Source organism: Ruditapes philippinarum, unplaced genomic scaffold (assembly GCF_026571515.1).
Source record: "Ruditapes philippinarum isolate M1 unplaced genomic scaffold, ASM2657151v2 ctg931_1_1_1_1, whole genome shotgun sequence".
Taxonomy (NCBI): domain Eukaryota; kingdom Metazoa; phylum Mollusca; class Bivalvia; order Venerida; family Veneridae; genus Ruditapes; species Ruditapes philippinarum.
In genome coordinates, this window is record NW_026859402.1 from 270,758 (window position 1) to 296,944 (window position 26,187).

The 26,187-nt window shown below is 35.3% G+C and overlaps 2 protein-coding genes across 3 annotated transcripts in view; one reads left to right on the forward strand and one right to left on the reverse strand.

The window, feature by feature from the left end:
* Positions 1–6,357, forward strand: part of LOC132756365 (phosphoinositide 3-kinase regulatory subunit 4-like) — a 47,133-nt gene extending 40,776 nt beyond the window's left edge. Inside the window, 4 exon segments of the mRNA XM_060747424.1 lie at positions 1,450–1,467; positions 1,470–1,606; positions 2,389–2,564; positions 4,468–6,357. Coding sequence (XP_060603407.1) covers positions 1,450–1,467; positions 1,470–1,606; positions 2,389–2,564; positions 4,468–4,669 — 533 coding nt within the window. The 3' untranslated portion in view covers positions 4,670–6,357.
* Positions 6,358–10,389: 4,032 nt separating this feature from the next.
* Positions 10,390–26,187, reverse strand: part of LOC132756362 (ubiquitin carboxyl-terminal hydrolase 5-like) — a 41,299-nt gene continuing 25,501 nt past the window's right edge. For both annotated transcript variants that reach the window (XM_060747419.1, XM_060747420.1), the window contains exons 10-21: positions 25,716–25,787; positions 23,094–23,166; positions 22,391–22,513; positions 21,167–21,320; positions 16,930–16,987; positions 15,974–16,096; positions 15,484–15,572; positions 15,049–15,156; positions 14,076–14,216; positions 12,067–12,197; positions 11,640–11,757; positions 10,390–10,580 (exon numbers count right to left, since the gene is read on the reverse strand). In XM_060747419.1, the coding sequence (XP_060603402.1) occupies positions 10,408–10,580; positions 11,640–11,757; positions 12,067–12,197; positions 14,076–14,216; positions 15,049–15,156; positions 15,484–15,572; positions 15,974–16,096; positions 16,930–16,987; positions 21,167–21,320; positions 22,391–22,513; positions 23,094–23,166; positions 25,716–25,787 (1,363 nt within the window). In that variant the 3' untranslated portion in view covers positions 10,390–10,407. The remainder of the gene's footprint in view (positions 10,581–11,639; positions 11,758–12,066; positions 12,198–14,075; positions 14,217–15,048; positions 15,157–15,483; positions 15,573–15,973; positions 16,097–16,929; positions 16,988–21,166; positions 21,321–22,390; positions 22,514–23,093; positions 23,167–25,715; positions 25,788–26,187) is intronic.

Genomic DNA, 26,187 nt, shown 5'->3' on the forward strand with positions numbered 1-26,187 from the left:
TTAATGTGTAGATGGTAGTAAAGGAAGGAATTTTTGCTGCGGCCAAATTTAACAGAATTATGGCCCTTTGTTGATTTTTTCACTATATACTATGTAGAAATTTTGTGAACGCAACTCCTCTTAAACCGGATGGCAGATTTTGCTCTAACTTACAGGGATGAACAACCTTAATGTGTAGATGGTAGTAAAGGAAGGAATTTTTGCTGCGACCAAATTTAAAAGAATTATTGCCCTTTGTTGATTTTTTCACTATATACTATGTAGAAATTTTGTGAATGCAACTCCTCTTAAACCGGATGGCAGATTTTGCTTAAACTTCCAGGGATGAACAACCTTAATGTGTTGATGGTAGTAAAGGAAGGAATTTTTGCTGCAACCAAATTTAACAGAATTATGGCCCTTTGTTGATTTTTTCACTAGCTACTATGTAGAAATTTTGTGAACGCAACTCCTCTTAAACCGGATGGCAGATTTTGCTTAAACTTACAGGGATGAACAACCTTAATGTGTAGATGGTAGTAAAGGAAGGAATTTTTGCTGCGACCAAATTTAACAGAATTATGGCCCTTTGTTGATTTTTTCACTATATACTATGTAGAAATTTTGTGAACGCAACTCCTCTTAAACCGGATGGCAGATTTTGCTCTAACTTACAGGGATGAACAGCCTTAATGTGTAGATGGCAGTAAAGGAAGGAATTTTTGCTGCGACCAAATTTAAAAGAATTATGGCCCTTTGTTGATTTTTTCATTAATTACTATGTAGAAATTTTGTGAATGCAACTCCTCTTAAACTGGATGGCAGATTTTGCTTAAACTTCCAGGGATGAACAACCTTAATGTGTTGATGGCAGTAAAGGAAGGAATTTTTGCTGCAACCAAATTTAACAGAATTATGGCCCTTTGTTGATTTTTTCATTAATTACTATGTAGAAATTTTGTGAACGCAACTCCTCTTAAACCGGATGGCAGATTTTGCTTAAACTTCCAGGGATTAACAACCTTAATGTGTAGATGGTAGTAAAGGAAGGAATTTTTGCTGCGAACAAATTTAACAGAATTATGGCTCTTTGTTGATTTTTAGTTTCAACTTGTGGCACATGTAGTCCAAAAAATATTTGACCTAGAGTCATAAGATTGACAGAACAGTGGCGTGTGGGGGCATCAGTGTCCTATGGACACATTTCTAGTTTTGACTGGCATTACATGGCACCAACACAGTATAGGAGACTTTCCAGTTTTACTTGTGGAGGAAGACCTCAGGTACCCGAGTAGAACCACCTATCTGGATAGCTTCCTCACTCAAAAGAATCCAAAGTCTATGTCAGGATTCGAACCTGCAGCAGTGAGGTGCAAGTGGTTTGAAGTCAGCTGCCTTAACCATTCGGCTTGGGACGCCCTTATACCACATGAATTTGAATAAAATATAACAATTATTCATCATTTACAGGGTCTCGTGTACGAAGACTCTAGCTCATCCAAAGGAACAATCGTGGATCATATCGGCGGTACAAGGGAACAATGAGATCTCGATGTGGGATATAGAAACAGCTGCACGTAGAAAGGCACTCTGGGCAAGTTCTGTGCCAACCTTGTCTAAGACCCAGGTACAAATTTCAGAGAAGTTCTTTTTTTAATTATTCTTTTTAAAGATTGAATATTTTGTTCTGTCAGCCAAGCCAAAGCTTGTTGTACAATTGCATAAGATTCATGTATTTTGTGTATGCTATTCACAAAGCACAACATTAAAATTCTCTAACTCACAAAAAGTGATATTCAAGATATGATTTTAACTTCAACATTTTAATTTTCTAACTTAGAAGAGCCTTTGTTACCAATATATACCCCTTCATGCAATCCAACTTGACCTCAAGGTTTACATCTTGATATTTCAAAATTTGATAATGAACTATCCCTAAAATTGGAAGCTGGATAATCCCGTATGAGAAGTAAAACAGGTTTGATGTTAAGAATAAGACACTGATTCAAGGTTACAATCTTAAAGGCCCATTATGCCCCAGGAATGCTTTTATTGTATTTCTTAAAACCTTTTCATTGTTGGTATAGTGTTATAGTTTCCCGAAAAGTTACTTAAATTGGCCAATTACCTGAACCGTATCTTTTGCTTCTTGTCTCTTTTGTTAATTAGTAATTATGTTAGTATTTTGTATGGTAGTCAAGATACTACTTTGTTTACATATTGCTACTTTTGTGACAGACATTTTCACACTCATCAATCCTTCCTTCAAGTGATAAACAGGTAACTTGCTCTGAATTTAATAAAACTCATATTTGCCCTGTATAAAAAAGAAAATAGTGGTGGGGGCATATGTGTCATTTTGACAGTTGTTTATATTTTTTTTTCTTATTTTTTTATGATTTTTTACAGGAAAGCCCACATGCTATTTATGGTATGCATGTAGGTGTTACAGACAGTAACAGCTTTCTGTTGACTGGAGGGTCAGACATGAGAGTACGATACTGGGATCTCAGTTATCCAGCCAACTCTTTCATCATGGCGAATGCAGCTGGCGACCTCACTCAACAAACTGCTGTTAGTTACAGGTACTGTTTGACAGTTTTTATTCTATTTGTAGCTTAACAATTGGAAGAGTAGGACACGATATCTTAGTCACCATTTGTGGTGCTGGCATTGTTGTCCACATAACTCTTCAGTTAAGGTTTTGAACGTACCTTCATTCCTTATTTACCTTTGAGAAATTTCACTTGAAAGTTAAAAACATAAACATCATTTGTACTGGACGAATTCAAGGTTATTCCATTGCACAAATACAGCAGGTGAAATGTTAAAGTGTTACAAGATTTCATGAAATTCGATGTTTGTTTTAGGACATTACTGTTCAAAGGGATTTAAAGAGTATAAAGCTACATTGGGCTTTTTTAGCTCACCTGAGCTTGCTGTTTGTTAACACTCTGGCGGTCACATGTTTGCCTCAATCATCATCAAACTTTGCCAGGATGCTTATCTAGTTGATAGCTTGGATGAGTTCGAACATAGGTCATCTTGGATGAAAAACTAGGTCACGGGAGCTAAAAATAGAAAAACCTTGTTAACACTCTAGTGGTCACATTTTTGCCTCAATCATCAAACTTGGTCAGGATTCTTGTCTAGGTAATAGCTCGGATGAGTTCAAACAAGGGTCATTTTGGATGAAAAACTAGGTCACCGGAACTAAAAATAGAAAAACCTTGTTAACACTCTAGTGATCACATTTTTGCCTCAATCATCATCAAACTTGGTCAGGATGCTTGTCTAGGTGATAGCTCCGATGACTTCGAACATGGGTCATCCTGGATGAAAAAGTAGGTCACCAGAGCTAAAAATAGACAAACCTTGTTAACACTCTAGTGGTCACATTTTTGATTCAATCATCATCAAACTTGGTCAAGGTGCTTGTCTAGGTGATAGCTTGATGAGTTCGAACATGGGTCATCTCAGATGAAAAACTAGGTCACAGGAGCTAAAATAAAAAAACCTTGTTAACACTGTAGTGGTCACATTTTTGACTCAAGTGTAATCAAACTTGGTCAGGATGCTTGTCAACATAATTGCTTGGATGAGTTCGAACATGGGTCATCTCTGATGAAAAACTAGGTCACAGGAGCTAAAAATAGAAAAACTACTTAACACTCGAGTGGCTACTGTTTTGATCCAAATATCCTGTAAATTGGTCTGAAACTTTGTTTTTGATGATTTCTAGGTCAAGTTCGAACATGGGTCATCTTGGATGAAAAACTAGGTCACACCGCCTAAATAAGGAAAAACTTTGTTAACACTCTTTTGGTCACATTTTCGACACAATTATCATCAAACTTGGTCAGGATGCTTGTCTAGGTAATTGCTCGGATGAGTTCGAACATGCATCATCACCGATGAAAAACTAGGTCACCAGAGCTAAAAATAGAAAAATCTTGTTAACACTCTAGTGGCTACTGTTTTGATCCAAATATCCTGGAAATTGGTCTGAAAGTTTGTTTTGATGATTTCTTGGTCAAGTTCGAATATGGGTCACCTGGGTAAAAACAAGGTCACACTGCTCAAATATGGAAAATCCTTGTTAACACTAGTGGTCACATTTTTGACTCACCTGTCATGAAACTTGGTTAGAATGCTTGTCTAGGTAATTGTTCGGATGAGTTTGATGGTCAGGTTAGCGATCTAGGGCCATCATGGCCCTCTTGGTTTAGTTTACATATTTATACATGTATGTATACTGTATTAAGCAGCTGAATATTTTGTTTTAGAACATTTTAGTCCGTTTTCATACATAATCCATGCAAGTTAGAGAATTAGATATCCTTTTTGCTTAAACTTTCTCCATATGATCAGGAATGTATGAAAAACTTAGTTATTATACAATTTTTGAAATGCTTTAGTTATAGTCTGCCTGTTTCATTTTGACAAACTTTAAAGGTTTTAATATAGTATTTCATCCCACATTTGTAGGTCTCGAATTATAGAAGGTACTGAGGTGATCGAGGAGACGTATTCCAAGAAACAGACGAGCAGTGAAGACATTCCACGACGGGGACCAGATACTCCGCCCCAGGGTCATAATGACATTATTACAGATGTTAATCTATGTCAAGCGTCCCAATGTTTGGTGTTGACTGCCTCAAGAAATGGTGTAGTTAAAGTCTGGAAGTAAATGACCTTTTGTGATTTTCAAAAAAAGAAAGAAAAGAAACAACTTTAGCTGCAACATGATGTCAAAAAGAACAAAAAATTCCAAGAACTTACCATTTGTGAAAATTGTGATATGCACTTGATCAAAGAAAATTGGAAATATTATTAGGGTTAGACTTAGAACAAAATTTTTGATTTGTCAAGAACTGAAAAAAAATGTTTTAAAACTTAAAATCAGATAAAGACATTTTAAAGTAGCTCACCTTCAGATACTCTCTAAACATTGCTTGCTTGTCTAAAGGTGTGTTGCTTTAAAGTATAACCCTGTCTACGCTTAATAGCATAATAAATGGACTTGTCTATCTTTCAGTCTTGACAAAACCATTCATTATTTTTAGGGTAAATTTCAGTATATGTAGTGACTGATTAGTGAAAAGTACGGACCTTGATAAGATGGCAGGAATGTGCCGTCTGATCCTGGGTCTGCACTGGTCACCTGGGTAGACTGTTGCCACCACTAGGCTAACTGGTAAAGGATGGATCTTCTTGTCATCATCTGAGATCCAGTGTGTACGAGTGCATGGAAAATCTGTATGCATGTGTTTTGTAAGATGGTTGTGTTTGACTTGTCTAAAAGGATGAGTTTGAAATATTTAACATTATACATTGCAATATGAACTTTAGTAATATTATTTTCTGTGATTTTTGTTTGTTAAAAAAAAAAAATGATATCTTTTAAGATGAAGATTATTTTAAAGAATATTTTACAGTAGAAGAGGACAAAAATCTGTGAAATAGATGTTAAATTATTTTCTTGTAATTTAATATATAGGTTGTAAGGGGAAGGAACTATTAATTAACTAAAATATGGAGTGTATAAGAGGAGGGAACTGTTACTTAAATAAAATATAGTGTATGAATGGAGGGAACTGTTGCTAAACTAAAATATGATTATTTGATTGAATCTTTATTTTCTCTCCTAAAAGTGATAATATATAAGGGGAGAGAACTGTGAAGTAAGTAATATATATGCTCGCCCATGTGGTATTTTTCCGGTGTTAAGGGTAAACAAACCCAAACACACACAAAGTAATAAAACCTTGCATAACTTGGTTCAAATGTTCATCTCAACAAGATGATGTGCAAAAAGTATGTCCTTGTGCCATCTCATGGCTAAGCTCAAGACAATTTTATGTCAGCACTATAAATTGTTTACCCCTTGAAGGAGTCTCCTATAGCTAAAATGTTAATAATCTTCAAAGGACATACATAAAATCCTGCCATAGAGATTGTCTGGGTATTAGTCGGCCCTGTGGCAACTCCAGCTTTTTTTCTTTGATAGCTCTTAATATGAAATGAGGTGCTTCCTATGACATGTAGGGCTGTTATGATTTGATAACAAGCATAAAAGATATTTAAATAGTACTGTTCTATCTATATATTAAGTGAATTGGCAGTGTTCAACCTATCAGCAAAGTGTTCCAAGTGAATCTGCCAAATTTTATTAATCTCTAATCAGAGTTGTTGTTTGTACCTTATTTTAACATGATGATTTATGAAAATGGATTTTAAAAAAGAAATTTTTTATGTTAATCATTATTACTTTAGTGTTTATTAACAAAAATAATGTTGAAGATTTTGTCTTATTTGTTGATTATTGTATATGTATATTAATTATTAAAACTATGTGCAATAAAATGATTTAAAGTACTTCAATTTCTTCATTTCCTTACAAAAGCCTGGTATGACATATTTGTTTGTTTATGAAAAGGTCTAAACAGTGACTATTTGCTCCCCAAATTTTTTCTAAGGAGCATACACATATATAATAACAAAGTGATAGCACTTATATTTATTGAACTGAAGGCTTTTAATCAACATTTTGACTCATAAAAATACATGACAATAATACAAATGCACCAACTATTAGCAAACATGGAAATAAAATCCTTGAAAACATGTATCCAAGTAAACTGCTCACAAAAATTACTTCACACATACATTTTCCTTCATTTATATCTGATGTACGAAAGTGAAGAACACAGTTCATAAGGTTTAAAACCCTGTAACAATGAACATTCTTTTATATTTTTTTCTTATCATATTTCTATTTAAACCAATTAACTATGAAAGTAATTCTGACATCACATTCCTTAATAATCAAATAAGTGAAATACTATTCATAAACACATAACTTCAAATTTTAGACATCTACAAGATATTGACTTTCCAGTTTCAGGAATTTCTAAAGCAAAAGAGCCTATGCCTAAAGATTATCAACTTGAATCCCATGGACCTAATATTCATTTATTTTTTTACAATACCTTCACAACACACTATTTCAATCAATATTGCCACTTTTGTATTGTATGCAGATGACCCAAAGAGCACCTGCATACATAATATTTGACATAACCAAACTAGACGAGCCCTTTTATAAATTATATTTGACATAACCAAACTGGATGTGCTCCTTTATATCTTACTATAAGAAATAACCAGACCCTAGGAGCCCCTTCATACATTATATAATTATTAGACATAACCAGACCCGGAAAGCTGCTTTGTACATTATATTAGAAACAAGATATGTTTGTAAAACATGTATGCCCCCTATCAGCAGCCAATTAGTCATGTGATCAGGTTATTATGCATGACTTCTGACCCAGTGAACAAACAATTAATAAAGGTTATCAGTTATCTAGTATCTACTGGTCATGACTAGTCACAAGGTAATAATAATTGTGACCCCATAGGTTGTGTGAAGCAATTTAAGTTATTACAAATCTTACCAAATAATATATGCATAAATTTTATGAATCATGTAGGCCTCATTAATGACAGCCAAGTTGTTATATTACATAAGACCTTCAAATGTGTATACCAAAAGCATTTTGAGTTTAATATAAAAATATCAACCAAGGCAACTTGAGTTGTTGAGTTACTGGTCAGAAACCGTCATTAAGTACAAGGTCAATATGACCTTGACCCCAAAATCAATAGGGGTCATCTACTGGTCATGACCAATCATCATACCAAGTTTGAAGTTCCTAGGCCTTAGCATTCTTTAGTTATTGATCGAAAACCATTTTTACCTACAAGGTCATTGTGACCTTGGCCTTGGACCCCTTGACCCCAAAATCATTAGGGGTCATCTGCTGGCCATGACCAATCATCATACCAAGTTTGAAGTTTCTAGGCCTAAGCGTTCTTTAGTTATTGATTGGAAACCGTTTTTACCTACAAGGTCAATGTGACCTTGACCTTTGACACCTTGACCCAAAAATCAATAGTACATATGAGTCATCTGCTGGTCATGACCAATCATCATACCAAGTTTGAAGTTTCTAGGCCTAAGCGTTCTTAAGTTATTGATCGGAAACCGTTTTTACCTACAAGGTCAATGTGACCTTGACCTTTGACCCCTTGACCCCAAAATCAATAGGGGTCATCTGCTGGTTATGACCAATCACCATGCCAAGTTTGAAGTTCCTAGGCCGAAGCGTTCTTTAGTTATTGATCAGAAACCTTTTTACTTACAAGGTCAATGTGACCTTGACCTTTGACCCCTTGACCCAAAATCAATAGGGGTCATCTGCTGGTCAAGACCAATCATCATACAAAGTTTGAAGTTCCTAGGCCTAAGCGTTTTTAATTTATTGATCGGAAACCGTTTTTACTTACAAGGTCAATGTGACCTTGACCTTTGACCCCTTGATCCCAAAATCTATAGGGGTCATCTGCTGGTCATGACCTATCACCATACCAAGTTTGAAGTTCCTAGGCCTAAGGGTTCTTAAGTTATTGATCGGAAACCATTTTTACCTACAAGGTCAATGTGACCTTGACCTTTGACCCCTTAACCCCAAAATCAATAGGGGTCATTTGCTGGTCATGACCAAACACCATACCAAGTTTGAAGTTCCTAGGCCTAAGGGTTCTTTACTTATTGATCGGAAACTGTTTTTACGTAAGAGGTCAATATGACCTTGACCTTTGACCTCTTGACCCTAAAATCAATAGGTGTCATCTACTGATCATGACCAATCACCATATCAAGTTTGAAGTCCCTAGGCCTAAGGGTTCTTTAGTTATTGATCGGAAACCGTTTACCTAAGAGGTCAATGTGACCTTGACCTTTGACCCCTTGACCCCAAAATCAATAGGGGTCATCTACTGATCATGACCAATCACCATACCAAGTTTGAAGTTTCTAGGCCTAAGGGTTCTTTAGTTATCACTTGGGAACCATTTGGTCTACAGACCGACGGACCGACAAGTGCAAAGCAATATACCCCCTCTTCTTTGAAGTGGGGGCATAATTATATTGTAACCAAACCTGAAGAGCCCGCACAACCAACCCCAAGGAGCCCTTCTATACATTATATCAGACATGGTCACATAACCAGACCCAAAGAGCCCCCGCAATCATTAAATTAAACATAACCAGAACTGAATAGCCCCTTCATTCACAATATAAGATATAACCAACCCCTAGGAGCCCCTGCAATCATTATATTAGACGTAACCAACCCTAAGAAGAGTCCCTGCAATCATTAGATATAACTAGAACAGAAAAGCTCCTTCATACATAATATTAGATATAACAAAACATTATTTTATTTTTTTGCTTTATATGTCAAATATGTGAGATTTAAGGTATATAAAGCAGAAAAAGCTGTAAGCTTGAAAGAACAATTGGGGAAGATTATTTATCCAATTTTTTATCCTCTTTCATTAAAAAAAAAACCCAAACAAATATCATTCACAGAAGACTTTCTTAAACAATAATTAACATTTTAAATGAATTAATAAAATTCATTGTAAGAACATAAATTATTCAAATTCATTCACAAACAAATTATGGTAAAAGGCTGCTGCCTTAAGACATACTATGCTCATCCTTGAATAAAATGTTTTAATCACAGAAATTTATGGAAATCTAATTCTTACATAATAGGTCTAATTTTTGATAAAAGAATGAATAAACTAATGTAAGGAAGCTGCGTTCTCTATTATAGGTCAAGAAAAATTGGGGTTTTTTTTATTAAAAAAAACAACAAAAAACAGCCAGTATTTTTTTTTAAATGACACTATATATTCATATTGTGATCATCTATAGTCATTTTAGTGTGTAGGAGTTTAAACATAACATATCTACTTTGTAAGAAGCCAAAACATGTTTTATCTAATATTTACAAAGAGAGACATTTATATATATTTATACAGTCTGTTTCATGTGATATAACATCAAGTGCAGCATCGATCATATGCCCCCCCCCCACCTCCTCTGCTCCCCCCCCCCCCAGCACTGACTTGCCTTGATATTGAGAAGCAGTTTGATCATTAACAATTATAAAATATTTAAATATATGATCCTGAAGGATCTGAAGAAAAAAATTTAAATAAAATTCAACAACAATGACATAATCTATTTGACAACTCCTTAGTGCTGCCACCTAGCACTTAACATACTTATCTCCCTTTAAGAGAAAAAAATCATTTTTCACTAATACATAGAATTAAAACTTTCATAGTTGATAATTTGACTTTTCTATGTCTTGTTTGTTCAGAATGAAATCTAAAAATTTTCAATTTGCTTAAGTAAACAAGCTGAATGCTTACTAAAATGAAAGGGTCAGTCAAAGAAAGAAAAGAACATTTTTCTTGCTTGCCCTTATATAAATGTACACATTGTTTTTAGTTCTGGCAGTTGTAGGTTGTCCTTGTGAAATAATTTACTATTATTATTATATAATTTTACACCCTTTTGTATATATAAAGATAGGCAAGATCCATTGGAGGATGTTCAGAGAGTGCGACCTTCTCGTCGTTGAAAATCACCCATCGGCCTTCCTTTAATATATGACAGACGTAATGTCCAACCATTGTAGACGTTCCCATGTGACTGATAAAGGCTACAAGCTTGTACTCTGTAAAAATATAGGACATAACAGGTATAGTTACACAGAGAATTGCATGGAGGAATAGATATGCAGAGAAATGCATGAACAGTATTGGTTTAGTAGTGTTTTCTTTATCTGCCTATCTCAACGGTCTTTCTATTTGAGCATGTTAAAATGTCATACAGTCAAACCCTTTGTTAAAGACCACCTCTGAATAAACATCAAACTGTATATAAAGACCATTTTGTCAACTGATTATATAGAACATAGTTTCACCCGTATAAAGACCAATTGTCTTTAATGGCCATTAATCTCCCCTAGCTGGCCTTTGTTCACATGTTTGACTGTATATGAGTGTTTTTCCCTCACATTTTTCAGTTTAATAAAAGCCAACCCCCATTTCGCCCCCCCCCCCCTAAAAAAGGTAAATTTTTACAATAAAACACGTATTTACTTTTGTCTTGTATCTGTCCAGTTGTCTTAAAACATAAAATTTGAACCAACTGGGGCACTCAATGATATGCAAAAGGTAATAAAGCGATTTACAAATAATCAAATTAAAATTGTATTCCTGTGTGATTCTTATCAAGATCGTTTTTTTTTTGGGTCATTTTTTACAATTCAAATGATTATTCAGGAAAAATGAAGTCTGATAATGACCTGAAAATTGAAATTTTAAACACCAGTTATAAGTCCAGCCCTTCTTTAAATGGTATATACTCGTAAATCTCAAAAAACTTTTCCAGACCAGACTCGCCTGTCATGTCTAAAACCTTGGGGAAGTTCTTTTAAATATGTCAACAGTAAATGACCAATTAGCCTATTTCTTAGGATAACTTGAATATTTCACATCTTACATCTTTACAATATTGTCTTCCAATGACAGAAAAGTAGGAAAACTAGAAAGGTCGAAAATACTTTTTCTTTAACAAAAGACAATTTTCATATTTTCATACATACAGGCTTTTTCTAATTTATAAACTTTCAGTTACAATGGCAGTGACTACTTAATTGATGGCAAATTGGTTTAAAATAGGCAAACATTTAAATATAAAAATATTTTCTATATTAAAATATTATACTCACTCCCACTACCGTCCCTATATTCTTTGCCCGGGGCTGCTTGTTCATCTGTTTCCATTGGTGTGTCTAACTCGCTAGCGTGGCTAAATATCCATTCAGCGGCTCTTTCTAAATTGTTCTCCTAGAAATAAAATATTTCATTCCTTGTATTTCTGTATTAAGCATGATTGACAACATATTGCCTTAGTACAGTAATAGGTTTAGTCCTTCTAAATATAATAGGCATTAACAAGATATTGCACTAAGGTGACAACATGAAACTTAATCTTTATTATATTTGTTACCCTATTTCAGGATTGCAAAATAAAACTTTCTTTCATCACTATCAAATCACAGAAGCAAATGCATTGTTTGAAATTGTTTTAAAGTAGCATCAAGGTGGCATATATTCATCCAATAATGTAACTTGAGTTTGTACGGACATACTTACTGTGGCTTTAAGAGCTTTTGTAGCTTGATCTCGATTAAAGCCCATGGACATCAACATCATGAGAGCTTCCTCATTAGGTGTAAATGATGAGGATTTCTTTGCACCAGGGATTTCAAATGGCATACCAAAATCTGAAAGGGAAATATCAGCACAAATGGTAACAAAAATGTAACTGTAAAAAGAAAACAAGAGCACCTTTTTTTCAATTTCTGAAAACAAGAGCACCTCAAGCACTGCTAAAGTTTCATGATGATAACTTTTTGATTATTTAAATAATGGGCTACATTAAAGTTATTGCACTACACAAAGACAACGCTGCAGCAATTGTAATAGCTCGACTTTTTTTTCCAAACAGACCAGCCTATAGTGTATCTGAAAATATTTTTTTACCTGAAAGTATTTTCAAACTACATGTATTTTTACAATACTTTTGTATTTGAATTTAATGCAAATTCAAATGTCCTTTACTCTTAACATGCTAAAACCAAAAGTTTGTTTTTTTGTTTTTACGGCACGCCAACACAATGCAGGGAAAATGATTTTGGCTAACCTCCGCTGTTACAAACTTGAAACAACACCAGCGGTCAGAACCACCTCACCTGCTGGAGTTAAGAGATGCATAGAGTCCAGTAATTAAAACCCATTTAGGACGAAAGATGGCTGCAATTCTGATGCCTCTACCCTTAAAGGCAACCCCTCAGCCACAAGTAAAGGGGGAGAAACCAAAAGTAATAATCCTTTTTGCCACTAGTTTAGAGCCAGGTCAGGCTCTATACAGCTGGCAGCTTAATTTTTGCTTTATAATATTGAAATCAATTTCAGTTAGATTGGACTGTTCCATATTCAAATCTAGGTAAATCCATTATACAAATTAAGCTGGTTAAGGTTTAGCTTATTGTTACAGAGGTAGTTCAGGTATTAACTCGTCAGCACAGACATACAATGTAGTTTATGCTCTAAGTACCAGAGTTGATCCAAGTTAGATTTTCAAATTCTATATTTCAAAGAATTAAAAGAAATGTAGGAAAATATATTTTCATCCAAAGTTAATCATAACCTTGATGAAATCAATGAAAAAAACTCTGTCAGGATGTACAAGCCCTTGACAGGTATTAACAAACAAATTATCGAAGTTACCAGTCAATTGAGAAAAAGTAAATAATTTTGACCAAACGATTAAATGAAGGAAAAGGACTAAATGAAGCAAAGATTTAATGACATATTAAAGGCATAATTGAAGGACCAACCAGCCACTAAATGCTCTAAAAAAAAACTAAATCTGGGCAAGCTTAAAACTCATTTAGCTCCTTTTAACCCTTTACCTAATATATACGCGAAACAACGCACTTTTGACCCCCCCTCTTTTAGGCCTCATATAGTGAAAAAATGTCCTATTTGGGCCCAAAACACGTTTTCGTTTCAGAAATGTTGCTAAAAAAAGTGAACACTTTTTCGGCGTCGCCCCCCATCTAGAAGATACATCAGGGGGTTGCCAGAAGGGGGATGTGACCCCTTCTGTTTGGGGGGTTTGAAGGGGGGTGGTAGTCCCCTCATTGCCAAGAAAAATTTTAACTTGTGAGGGGCTAAAAAATGACCCCAGGTCGATCATAAGGAAACGTGTAACGATCGCTGAAAAGCGTTTGACTCTATCTCAATCCCTTAAGTTGCAGCACTTCGAAATAAATTTTGATGGAAAAACTCAAGGCAAAATAGCGATTTTTGGCAATTTTGAGATGTCCCCTCGTTGCCATGGTAACAGGAAATTTAAGACTGAGCATGTCGTTACAAAGGAAATGGTCCAGTCAACATTTGTGCCAAGTTTGATTAGTATTGAAGCATTTTTCATAGTTTCATAGCAGTTTGAACTTGTAACAGGAGGCTTTTCAATGAAAACAGCCATTTTTCACAATATGTTCATGAGGGAAAGGGTTATACAAATTTATACCAGATATCTTCCAGAAAAGGCTATATTTGCCCTTAAAACATACTGATCATAATGATAAGCGTACCTGCATCTTCCATATGTTCCATAACCCAGTTCATGGCTGGTTCCACACCTGCATTACCAGTATGATAAACTGCTTTCTTACAACCTTCTATAGGAAATCCCATATCAACAAGCTGGGAAACAGTTGCCTCATCTATTTGAACTGAAATTGGAAAAGGAACAAAAGTTTTGAACTGAAATTCAAATACAGAAGAACTTTTATGAGTTGAACTTTGATTAGTCAATTTTCTTGATATGTTGTAATAAAATGAAAGTCAGTTTTCCCCCCTATATATTCTTTATAAAAACCTATATATGAGTTGACATTTTATGTGTCGAAGTTTTCGATGTGCCAATGTTTTTTCATGGTACATATAGAATAAATCCACTACAATTAACCATAAATAAGTCATATAGTCCTCTGATTATTTTGACACCTTCGATCTTGAGACATTTTTCAAACCTTTTCAGGCCGCGAAGATGATGTGTGACAGGTGTTAAATACACAGCTGTATGTTCTAACAGCCTATGTATGCGTTCAAATGTGGGATAATATGCTCTTTTATTATCATTCAAATTGCCATAGTTGCATTTGAAACAGTTCAAATTAGTTTCATTTGAGAACTTCCGTGACCCGGTGGCAAGTGATGATCACACAGGATATTTTTGCTATAAGCTGGTTTAGTTATCGCCCTTTCCTTTTGTTACGCCTTTTGTAACTCTCTTCTAAACATCAAGGACTTTAATTTTCTTTTTATGAAACTGCGATCAATTCAGGAGTCAAAGTCCCGATGTGTCAAAGCTTTTACCAAAGTCCCTGCAACTTCGACTTACCACAGTTCTTCTGTATTAGTTTTCACACTTTTACATGTCTGCAACAGACTTTTTTACAAAGAAATTCCCATTATATTTACTTCTTCTGTTCACATTAAAAGAGTTACAAAGAAATTCCCTATATATTTACATGGAATTGATTTTTAAGTGGATACAAGTACCTTGTGCTTGCTGGTCCTGGGCTTCAGGGAGTTCCTCTTCTCCGGGCTGGAGGCCGTGACCTCTGAGTGGTGACAGGTCTAATTCTTCCATAACATCTATTGACACATCTGTAAAAGTTAATTAATACACGTATAAATACCCTCTCTTCTTCAAGCTGGATGATAACAGTATGAGAGTCAAGGCCATATTGCCACTTTGATAAATTTCAGACATCAAGTTGGCACCTGTGTAGGACCACCGGTGTTACAAATGTAAGCCTAAGTTGACTAGGCTCTATACTGTGAGCTAATGAACTTTAGATTTTCATCCTCATACCCCAAAAAATTGATAATGGACAGTTCCATAAAATACAGACAAACAGAAGCTGGACAAGTCCATTTCAGAAATTCAGGCTAAGATGCAAGCACTCTAAAGGTTAGGCTGTAAATATTCACCTAATTTTTTGGGAACCCAATCTTCTCCGACTGTAAATTTCTTTGCCTGAACAACTAAAACATCTGGGAATGTAAGAAGTCTGGTAGTCCTGGAACGAAAACATGTAGAGTCATAAATATTATTCAACAACATATGAAATGCACGACCTCAATGGCAGATTTCTTTCATTTTTTTATTACTGTAATTTTTCACATTACCATTTTATTTTTGCTAAAATTACAAGGTTACAACTATTATTTTGGACTTCATAGGGAAATCTTACCATATCTGACATTACTACATACAAGACAAGTTTAATTTACATATAAAATTGTTCATACAAAACTGTAGTATAAAATACCACCGTACTTTAGATTTATAATGCCGTTTGTCAGGGGGTCTATTTCATTTGTATACAAACAGTAACGCACAAAAGTTTCCAACATATGCGTGCATTCTGTAATATCAGAAAATGATAGCCGTCACTCTAGAAGCATTTCAGATACTTACTTATTTGCTACACATGTTCCATTGATTGCACTACTAAAGAAACCATCTATACTCTCAGTGGCTCCAAATGCATCTAAACACGTTTGCATTGATATTTTTGGACGGACTATATCTTTAGGATCTCTGAAATTAATCAAAATGGAGAATTTACTAAAATTATACATACAGGGTGTTTCATGATATCCGTCCCAATTTAACAGAGCTATGATTTAGGGCTGTAATTGAATATCGTTATATTGACATATCATTGATATTCATCATCTGATACAATATGCATACACAAGTTCAAATATTGATACATTACAATGTATAATGAAGTTTTGCTGATTTTTTTCATTGATACATTTACATTAAAGGCACATTATGACTCAGAAAGCAATAAGAAAGGGACATTATGAGTTTTCTAACATTTAAATAATCATTTTAGGGTATGTTAAATGCTAATGACCTGAAGAAAGTAGCACTAAATGTGATATAATTTTCCATATATTTATAGCTGTAAAAAATATCTTCAGTGATTTTTCTCAATTTGTTGGGAACAGGCCTAAATCCTCTGGTGAGAAAAATTATCGCTAAAATTGCTAATTTGGGAGGTAAGTTTAGATTTTTGTGAAAATTGCACAATATTAAAGAAAATTTCAAATGGGAAGATGCCTTTTATGAGCCTCTATTAATTACGGTGAAAAATCACTGTCTTACAGTGGTTGTCATTACATGCTGATGACATAAAACAAGATTTGGAAACTTTAACTTAAATTTTCAGTCCCCCGACAAGTGGAGTAATCGAGGTTGAACTGTACTTCTTTACAAAAGGTCACACTGTATAGAGGCTGTACTGTCAATTAAACAATACATTTTTTTTCCAAACACTTTTTTAAGATCATGTTTCACTGGTATATTTTTTTTTAGGTTTTGTTTTTTTTAAATCTTACACAAAGTAGAAACATATAGCTTACATCGTTTGCTTCAGACTTTCTAACTCTTTTTTTCTTGCTTCCCATGCTGCAACAGCCTCTGTTATAGAATAAAAAGAAAAACAATCTTATAACACAATAAAATTATAAAAAAGATTTTTTTTATTTTTTTTTTCGATTTGTTGCTACTTGTGTTGTTGATGTTGTTATTTATTTTATTTATTTTTTTTGGCCTCACTAAGGTCCAAACTGAAAATACATACAATTTAATATTCTTACATGTCAGATCAAATGGTGCTCCTCAAACAGGAAATATAAATATACTCAGAATGGACAAAAATAAAGTACGAAAATTAACAAAGGGCAATAACTGCAAAAATACGAATGGCAGAGTACCGGTTCTTGTGCACTTCACTTCTTAATGAGATCTGTCATCCTATAAAGTTTCAAGTTTATAGCTTTTATAGTTATGAGAAAAGGCTGGGAAAAATTTACATATGAAAATTAACAAGAATTTGTAACAGTGTTACCAACGTCCCCCGCCCCGGGGAAGTTTTATATGAAGCATAAAATTGTGCTATTTCAAAAGATTGAGGTATGGAATTCAGGACTTTCAGTCCAAAATTATGATCAATGCTAGATCTGCAAATGCAACAATAAATTTATTAAAGAAATACTAGTTCAATGAAACGCGGAACTTTAAAATTCTATCATGTTAACTTTTGACCTCTAAGTGTGAGCTTGACCTTGGAGGTAGGGGTGCAGGTGTTGCGCATGACATATCGTTTTATCAATATTACTATTTGTGCCAAGTATTTTCAAAATCCCTTTAACTATGTAGAAGTTATAGATCAGACACAAAATATACCCTATAACAGACTATGTCAATCTTTGACCTTTAAGTGTGACCTTGGAGGTAGGGACCCATGTTTTGCACCTAACATATCATTTTGATCATTGTGATTATTTGTGCAAAGTATTTTTAAAATCCCAGGTTACAGACTGGACACAAAATATACCCTATAACAGACTATGTAAATCTTTGACCTCTATGTCTGACCTTGACCTTGGAGGTAGGGACACATGTGTTAATCATGACATATCATCTTATCATTGTGACTATTTGTGCCTAGTTATTTTAAAATCCTGAAGAAGTTCTAGATCAGACACAAAATATACCCTTAAACAGACTATGTTAACTTTTGACCTCTAAGTGTGACCTTAAACTTGGAGGTAGGGATGCAGGTGTTGCGCAAGACACATTGTCTTATTATTTTTATTATATTATCTGTGAAAAAGTTATGGACTGAACACAAAATATACCCTGTAAAAGACTATGTTAATCTTTGACCTCTAAGTGTGACCTTGGAGGTAGGTGACCGGTTGTTGGGCATGACACATTGTCTTATTATTGTGAACAATTGTGGCAAGTATTTACAAAATTCCTTCAAAGATAAGAAAGTTATGGACCGGACACGACATATACCATCAAATAGACAATGTTGACCTTGAATGAGCAAGTTTGACCTTGACCCTGGAGGTAGGGGTCTGGTTGTTGTGCATGACACATCTTCTTATTATAACAAACATTTGTGCCAAGTTATTACAGATTTCTTTGATAAATGAAAAAGTTATGAACTGGACACAAAATATACCCTGTAATAGACTATGTTAATCTTTGACCTCCAAGTGTGACCTTGAGCTTGGAGGTAGGTGACCGGTTGTTGCTCATGACACATCGTCTCATTATTTTGAACAATTGTGGCAAGTATTTACAAAATCCCTTCAAAGATAAGAAAGTTATGAACCGGACACGACATATAACATCAAATAGACAATGTTGACCTTGAATGAGCAAGTGCGACCTTGACCCTGGAGGTAGGGGTCTGGTTGATGCGCATGACACATCATCTTATTATAACAAACATTTGTGCCAAGTTATTTCAGATTCCTTTGATAAATGAAAAAGTTATGGACCGGACACAAAATATACCCTGTAATAGACTATGTTAACATTTGACCTCCAAGTGTGACCTTGACCTTGGAGGTAGGTGACCGGTTGTTAATCATGACACATCGTCTCATTGTTGTGAACAATTGTGGCAAGTATTTACAAAATCCCTTCAAAGACAAGAAAGTTATGGACCGGACACGACATATACCATCAAATAGACAATGTTGACCTTGAATAAGCAATTGCGACCTTGACCTTGGAGGTAGGGGTCTAGTTGTTGCGCATGACACATCGTCTTATTATAACAATCATTTGTGCCAAGTTATTTCAGATTCCTTTGATACATGACAAAGCTATGGACCGGACACGAAAGTGTGACGGACGGACGGACGGCCGTACTTAGCAGACGTGTTTGTGGGGTTATTCCTTTGATCTCTTAACCCCACAAGAGCAAATTTTTTTAACCCCATAAGAGCATTTTTAACCACATAATACATGTCTCTACGGAATGAACCCCATACAGAGTGCCTGTACATAAACCTAAACCTCATAATGTAGCTCTCGTCTGCTCGGACAGACGGACAGACGGACGGACGGACAGACGGACGGAGCCTATTACTATATCCCCCTTTTTTCTTCGAAAAGGCGGGGGACAACAAAGGGCAATAACTCAAATATCATGAAGTAAAGAGTAATGATTATTGTGCACTTCACTTTGGGTCATTAAAAGAAGCATGCATACTATGTTTGGAGTCAATCTGACATAAAGTGACTGAGTTATGCTCTGGACAAGCCTAAGGGGACGATGACAAAATATACCCTGTAAAAGACTATGTTAATCTTTGACCTCTAAGTGTGACCTTGGAGGTAGGTGACCGGTTGTTGGGCATGACACATTGTCTTATTATTGTGAACAATTGTGGCAAGTATTTACAAAATCCCTTCAAAGATAAGAAAGTTATGGACCGGACACGACATATACCATCAAATAGACAATGTTGACCTTGAATGAGCAAGTTTGACCTTGACCCTGGAGGTAGGGGTCTGGTTGATGTGCATGACACATCTTCTTATTATAACAAACATTTGTGCCAAGTTATTACAGATTTCTTTGATAAATGAAAAAGTTATGGACTGGACACAAAATATACCCTGTAATAGACTATGTTAATCTTTGACCTCCAAGTGTGACCTTGAGCTTGGAGGTAGGTGACCGGTTGTTGCTCATGACACATCGTCTCATTATTTTGAACAATTGTGGCAAGTATTTACAAAATCCCTTCAAAGATAAGAAAGTTATGAACCGGACACGACATATACCATCAAATAGACAATGTTGACCTTGAATGAGCAAGTGCGACCTTGACCCTTGAGGTAGGGGTCTGGTTGATGCGCATGACACATCATCTTATTATAACAAACATTTGTGCCAAGTTATTTCAGATTCCTTTGATAAATGAAAAAGTTATGGACCGGACACAAAATATACCCTGTAATAGACTATGTTAACATTTGACCTCCAAGTGTGACCTTGACCTTGGAGGTAGGTGACCGGTTGTTAATCATGACACATCGTCTCATTGTTGTGAACAATTGTGGCAAGTATTTACAAAATCCCTTCAAAGATAAGAAAGTTATGGACCGGACACGACATATACCATCAAATAGACAATGTTGATCTTGAATAAGCAATTGCGACCTTGACCTTGGAGGTAGGGGTCTAGTTGTTGCGCATGACACATTGTCTTATTATAACAATCATTTGTGCCAAGTTATTTCACTTTCAGATTCCTTTGATACATGACAAAGCTATGGACCGGACACGAAAGTGTGACGGACGGACGGACGGCCGTACTTAGCAGACGTGTTTGTGGGGTTATTCCTTTGATCTCTTAACCCCACAAGAGCAAATTTTTTTAACCCCATAAGAGCATTTTTAACCACATAATACATGTCTCTACGGAATGAACCCCATACAGAGTGCCTGTACATAAACCTAAACCTCATAATGTAGCTCTCGTCTGCTCGGACAGACGGACAGACGGACGGACGGACAGACGGACGGAGCCTATTACTATATCCCCCTTTTTTCTTCGAAAAGGCGGGGGACAACAAAGGGCAATAACTCAAATATCATGAAGTAAAGAGTAATGATTATTGTGCACTTCACTTTGGGTCATTAAAAGAAGCATGCATACTATGTTTGGAGTCAATCTGACATAAAGTGACTGAGTTATGCTCTGGACAAGCCTAAGGGGACGATGCCAACAATGACATCAAAAGCAACCCCTCAAGGCAACACAATAAAATAATCTGTTACTTTACCTTTATTTGTAACCATATCCATAGAGATCGGCAAGCCAATAAGATAATCTGCTCTGTCGGTGTATTTCACTTTCTTTGATACTGAACACTGTACTTTCTCTTCTACTTTAAACTTGAAACAATCACTTGGATTCATCTTCCCTCGATTGTTTTTCTATATATAATGAAGAATGCTTTCAATTTGAGCAGCGTCACGACAAAACCAACATAATGCGTTTGCACCCAGCATGGATCCAGACCAGCCTGCGCATCTGCGCAGTCTGATCAGGATCAATGCTGTTCGCTATCAGTTTCTCTACTTGCTATAGGGTTTGTAAGCGAACAGCATGGATCCTGATCAGACTGCGCGGATGCGCAGGCTGGTCTGGATCCATGCTGGTTGCAAACACTTTATGTTGGTTTTGTCATGATGCTGCTCATTTGGTATCAATGCTCCCACTCAGTTATAGAAGCAACTAATTACATTTAAATATCAGATCCATCTGAGGGTGACATTAAATGTATACAAGTTTATCCAAGGAAGAATGTTTACCAAGGTGTGAATGAAGATGCACACAAGCTTTCAACTGTCAACAATAAATAATGATAACAAAGAAATTGTAATTTTTTTTTCAGCAATGACAATAATAAGAAGAAACCAGAGTCATCACCAAACAGGGGCCATGCTAGACATTTTTTTATTTCCACATTGTAGCCATGGTTTTCAAAAAAATCAAAACTTTTATGTACATTTCACATTTTACCTTGACAAGATGATTTACAGATCAAGGTCATACTTAAATTTTTAACATGTTCACCCTCACCCACATTAAAGTTTCTGGCTAGCAAAGGCATCAGCATGGGCCACAACAACATGACTGTAGCAATAGCTCTAACTTTTTCTTTAAAAAAGTCAAGCATGACAACCTCTTACCTTTCGATATAATTTGATATTGTAACCATATACATTCAAATGATAAAAGTAGAACCATTCAAATAAAGTAATTTCTTAAGTGACAGAATTGATCTGGTTTCTTGAAATTTTAAGTTTTTCTTAAACACATAATTCTCCTAAATTTTCCAAGTGTCTATTTTTACAGGACAATTTTGTTATGTCAGCCTTCCTTTAGTACCACAAATACCCACTTTGAAACTTCAGCAAATTTCCAGTTAAACAGAAACCTGTCTTACCTAAAACAAACCCAGCTAATTAACAAACAAACCCTCTAATTAAGCCAGCCTCACCTCTAATAAAGAGAGTAAATGCAGGAAATACTCTTGTGCATCTTGTTGTCTTTTGGTAGAAAACTCGGGATGACCTTTGCCAATCAATGATTTAAACATCTGAGGTCTTATACCTGTGGATACCTGTAAAAAAACAACAACAACTGATTAATGTTCCCTTCAGCAGCAAAAATCACAAAGGGCTAGAATTCAGTCAAAGTCTAAGCAAGAGTTACCAGCCTTGGTAAGTCCAAAAGTCCCAAAAGAGACTGATGTTAAGTTTCATGCTTCATTTAAGATTCTTGCAAGTCTTTTAAACACCCAAGGCAAAGCACTTCACTAAATGGTTTTCAACATGTATATGTCTTATTTCTAGTTTGAATTACATTTACTATATAATGGACCTTTCCAGTGTTTACAGTTTTATGTAAATTGGCTAACTTGTTATCCAATTGCTACATTGAGATAATACATAGTCACCGGTTGACCTGGTTTGCACAAAAGAACACTTGCTTATGTTTGTGAAACTGCTTGTGAGCAGTTGACCTAGCAATGAATGGAAAAGGTGTGGCTAAATGTTCCGCTACGAAAAACCGGAAAGGTCCATCATTCATTAAACCTGATACTGCTCAGCCAGTAGTGCCAAAATACAGATATATAAGTCTTTTATTTGTATTGTTGTTTTAATTTGATTTAGTATAAATTGGAAACAATTTGTATTTACCATATTATTTTCATCTCCGCCATCTTTTGACTTGGAATATTCGCCTGATAGCAAACCATGTCCTAATTTTGCCCTGAAAAATATGTTATGAATTAGCCATGTTCTTACTTTGCCCTGAAAATTATGTTCTTTATAAGCCATGTCCTTATTTTGCACTAAAAATTATGTTCTGAATTAGCCATGTCCTTATTTTGCCCTAAAAATTATGCTCTGAATTAACCATGTCCAAATTTTGCCCTGAAAATTATGCTATCAATAAGCCATGTCCTAATTTTGCTAGGAAAAATATGTTCTGAATTAGCCATGCTGGATATCTTTTCTAACATGAAACAAGAGCTGTCGGTAGGACAGCAACGCTCGACTATTCTTAGTGCTTGATAGTAAAAAAAATGCTTGATAGAGTTACCTCCTCCTGTTTACAGGTTGGGGTCATGGTGGTGAACAAGTGTGTAAAGTTTCAAAGCCATATGTCAATGGACTTTGAAAATATTTGAACTATTACAAAAACTTTAACGTATATTCTAAGTCGAAAAAGGGGCATAATTCTGTCAAAATGCTTGATAGAGTTACCTCCTCCTGTTTCCAGGTTGGGGTCATGATGTTGAACAAGTGTGCAAAGTTTCAAAGCCATATGTCAATGGACTTTGAAAATATTTGAACTATTACAAAAACTTTAACGTATATTCTAAGTCGAAAAAGGGGCATAATTCTGTCAAAATGCTTGATAGAGTTACCTCCTCCTGTTTACAGGTTGGGGTCATGATGTTGAACAAGTGTGCAAAGTTTCAAAGCCATATGTCAATGGACTTTGAAAATATTTGAACTATTACAAAAACTTTAACGTAAATTCTAAGTCTAAAAAGGGGCATAATTCTGTCAAAATGCTTGATAGAGTTACCTCCTCCTGTTTCCAGGTTGGGGTCATGATGTTGAACAAGTGTGCAAAGTTTCAAAGCCATATGTCAATGGACTTTGAAAATATTTGAACTATTACAAAAACTTTAACGTATATTCTAAGTCGAAAAAGGGGCATAATTCTGTCAAAATGCTTGATAGAGTTACCTCCTCCTGTCTACAGGTTGGGGTCATGATGGTGAACAAGTGTGCAAAGTTTCAAAGCCATATGTCAATGGACTTTGAAAATATTTGAACTATTACAAAAACTTTAACGTAAATTCTAAGTCGAAAAAGGGGCATAATTCTGTCAAAATGCTTGATAGAGTTACCTCCTCCTGTCTACAGGTTGGGGTCATGATGGTGAACAAGTGTGCAAAGTTTCAAAGCCATATGTCTATGGACTTTGAAAATATTTGAACTATTACAAAAACTTTAACATAAGTGGTTATGCCGACGCCGACGCTCGGGTGACTGCAATAGCTCTACTTATTCTTATCGAATAGTCGAGCTAAAAATTCAAAGTCCTTGTCCAGATTGGAACCCACAGCAATGAGGGGCAAGTGGTTTGAAGTCAATGACCTTAATCACTTGGCCACGGAAAGGGATTAGGGATATAAATATGAACATTTTAGACAAGCCAGGATAACGTCTTTAAGGGAATAACATGTGAAAATAACCTTTATTAATGCAGGGGGTAAAATACATGTAGATAGCATGCCCGTGTACAGTTATAGCGACCTTCAGTGGACCACCGAATTCATATTTGTTATATCAGGATATCATTATATATTCGAGAGGCAACCAATCTGAAAACAAGAGTTGTGACCCAGTTGGGACTCCTGCAACAGTATCGTTATAAGCGTCATATCATTTTAAGCGCTATTGTTATAAATGGAGTTTAATGTATACTGCTGTCAAGGAGAAAAGAAATGCTAAACATATTGGACTAAAGGAACTGACTAACCTTTTCCATGTTAAATATCTTAAATAGACTTGTCAATCTTTAAATCTGGACAAAAACCATTCATCAAGCAAAAATGTTCAAAATATGAACCGCATGAATAATGAAAATTGCAGACCATGATTAAGTTGGCATGAATGTGCCATCTTTGTCTACACTGGTTGCATGGGTAGATTCAATCGCCACCAACATGTAAAGGTTTAGATTTGTCAACTCAACTGATTTTGTATTAATTAGTTATCCACATTTTCCCCTATTGAGTACTGAAGGAACCAAGTGTGTGTAAATATGCAATAAAATCACTGCTGACGACCTATATTTGAGCCGTGTCACGACAAAACCAACATAATGTGTTTGCGACCAGCACAGATCCAGACCAGCGTGCCATCCGCGCACTCTGATCAGGAGCATGCTGTTCGCTATCAGTTTCTTTACTTGTAATAGGATCTGTAAGCGAACAGCATGGATCCTGATCAGACTGCGCGGAAGCGCAGGCTGGTCTGGATCCATGCTGGTCGAAAACCCATTATGTTGGTTTTGTCGTGACGCGGCTCATTTAGACCATTAAATTGGCAGCGCGATACACATAATTTAGCTTGATATCAGGTATGGCAGCATTTTTTGTTGATGTGCTACAATCAAAATATTAGTGAGTTTATAGCTAAATAAAATTACTGTTTGAAGTTAAGATTGGGTGATTATATCACATTTTAATACAATATTTTACCTTTATCTTCCTATGCACTAGTGACTATAAAACTTACATTTGTACTGTGAAATCTGATGTTGGGTCAACAGGTGCATTGGCAAATATTTCTTCTGCCACATTGTAATATCTATAAATAAAAAAAAAGCACTGCATGCCGTATAAATGCTTATCTATTACTTACAGGCATCAACTATCAATTACCAACTTTTGACAAAAATTTCTAAATTAAAAAAGTGGCATAATTCCGAAAAAATATAACTTTCAGAATTATCCTCCCTTACTATGTCTAACAACTGAGCCTTGTCATGATAAGCAAGTATTTCAAATTACATCTGGATAACTTTTATATTGTTCGAATAATGGGCAACATTAAATTTTTTTGCACAAGAATGACAATAATGACAAAGCTGTGACCATAATAACTCGACTTTTTTTTTTTTCGAAAGAGACAAGCTAAAAGTTAAGTTACATATTATTAAGTCAAACATTACTCTCTTCAAACAAAAAGTCACACAAATTGTGAAAAT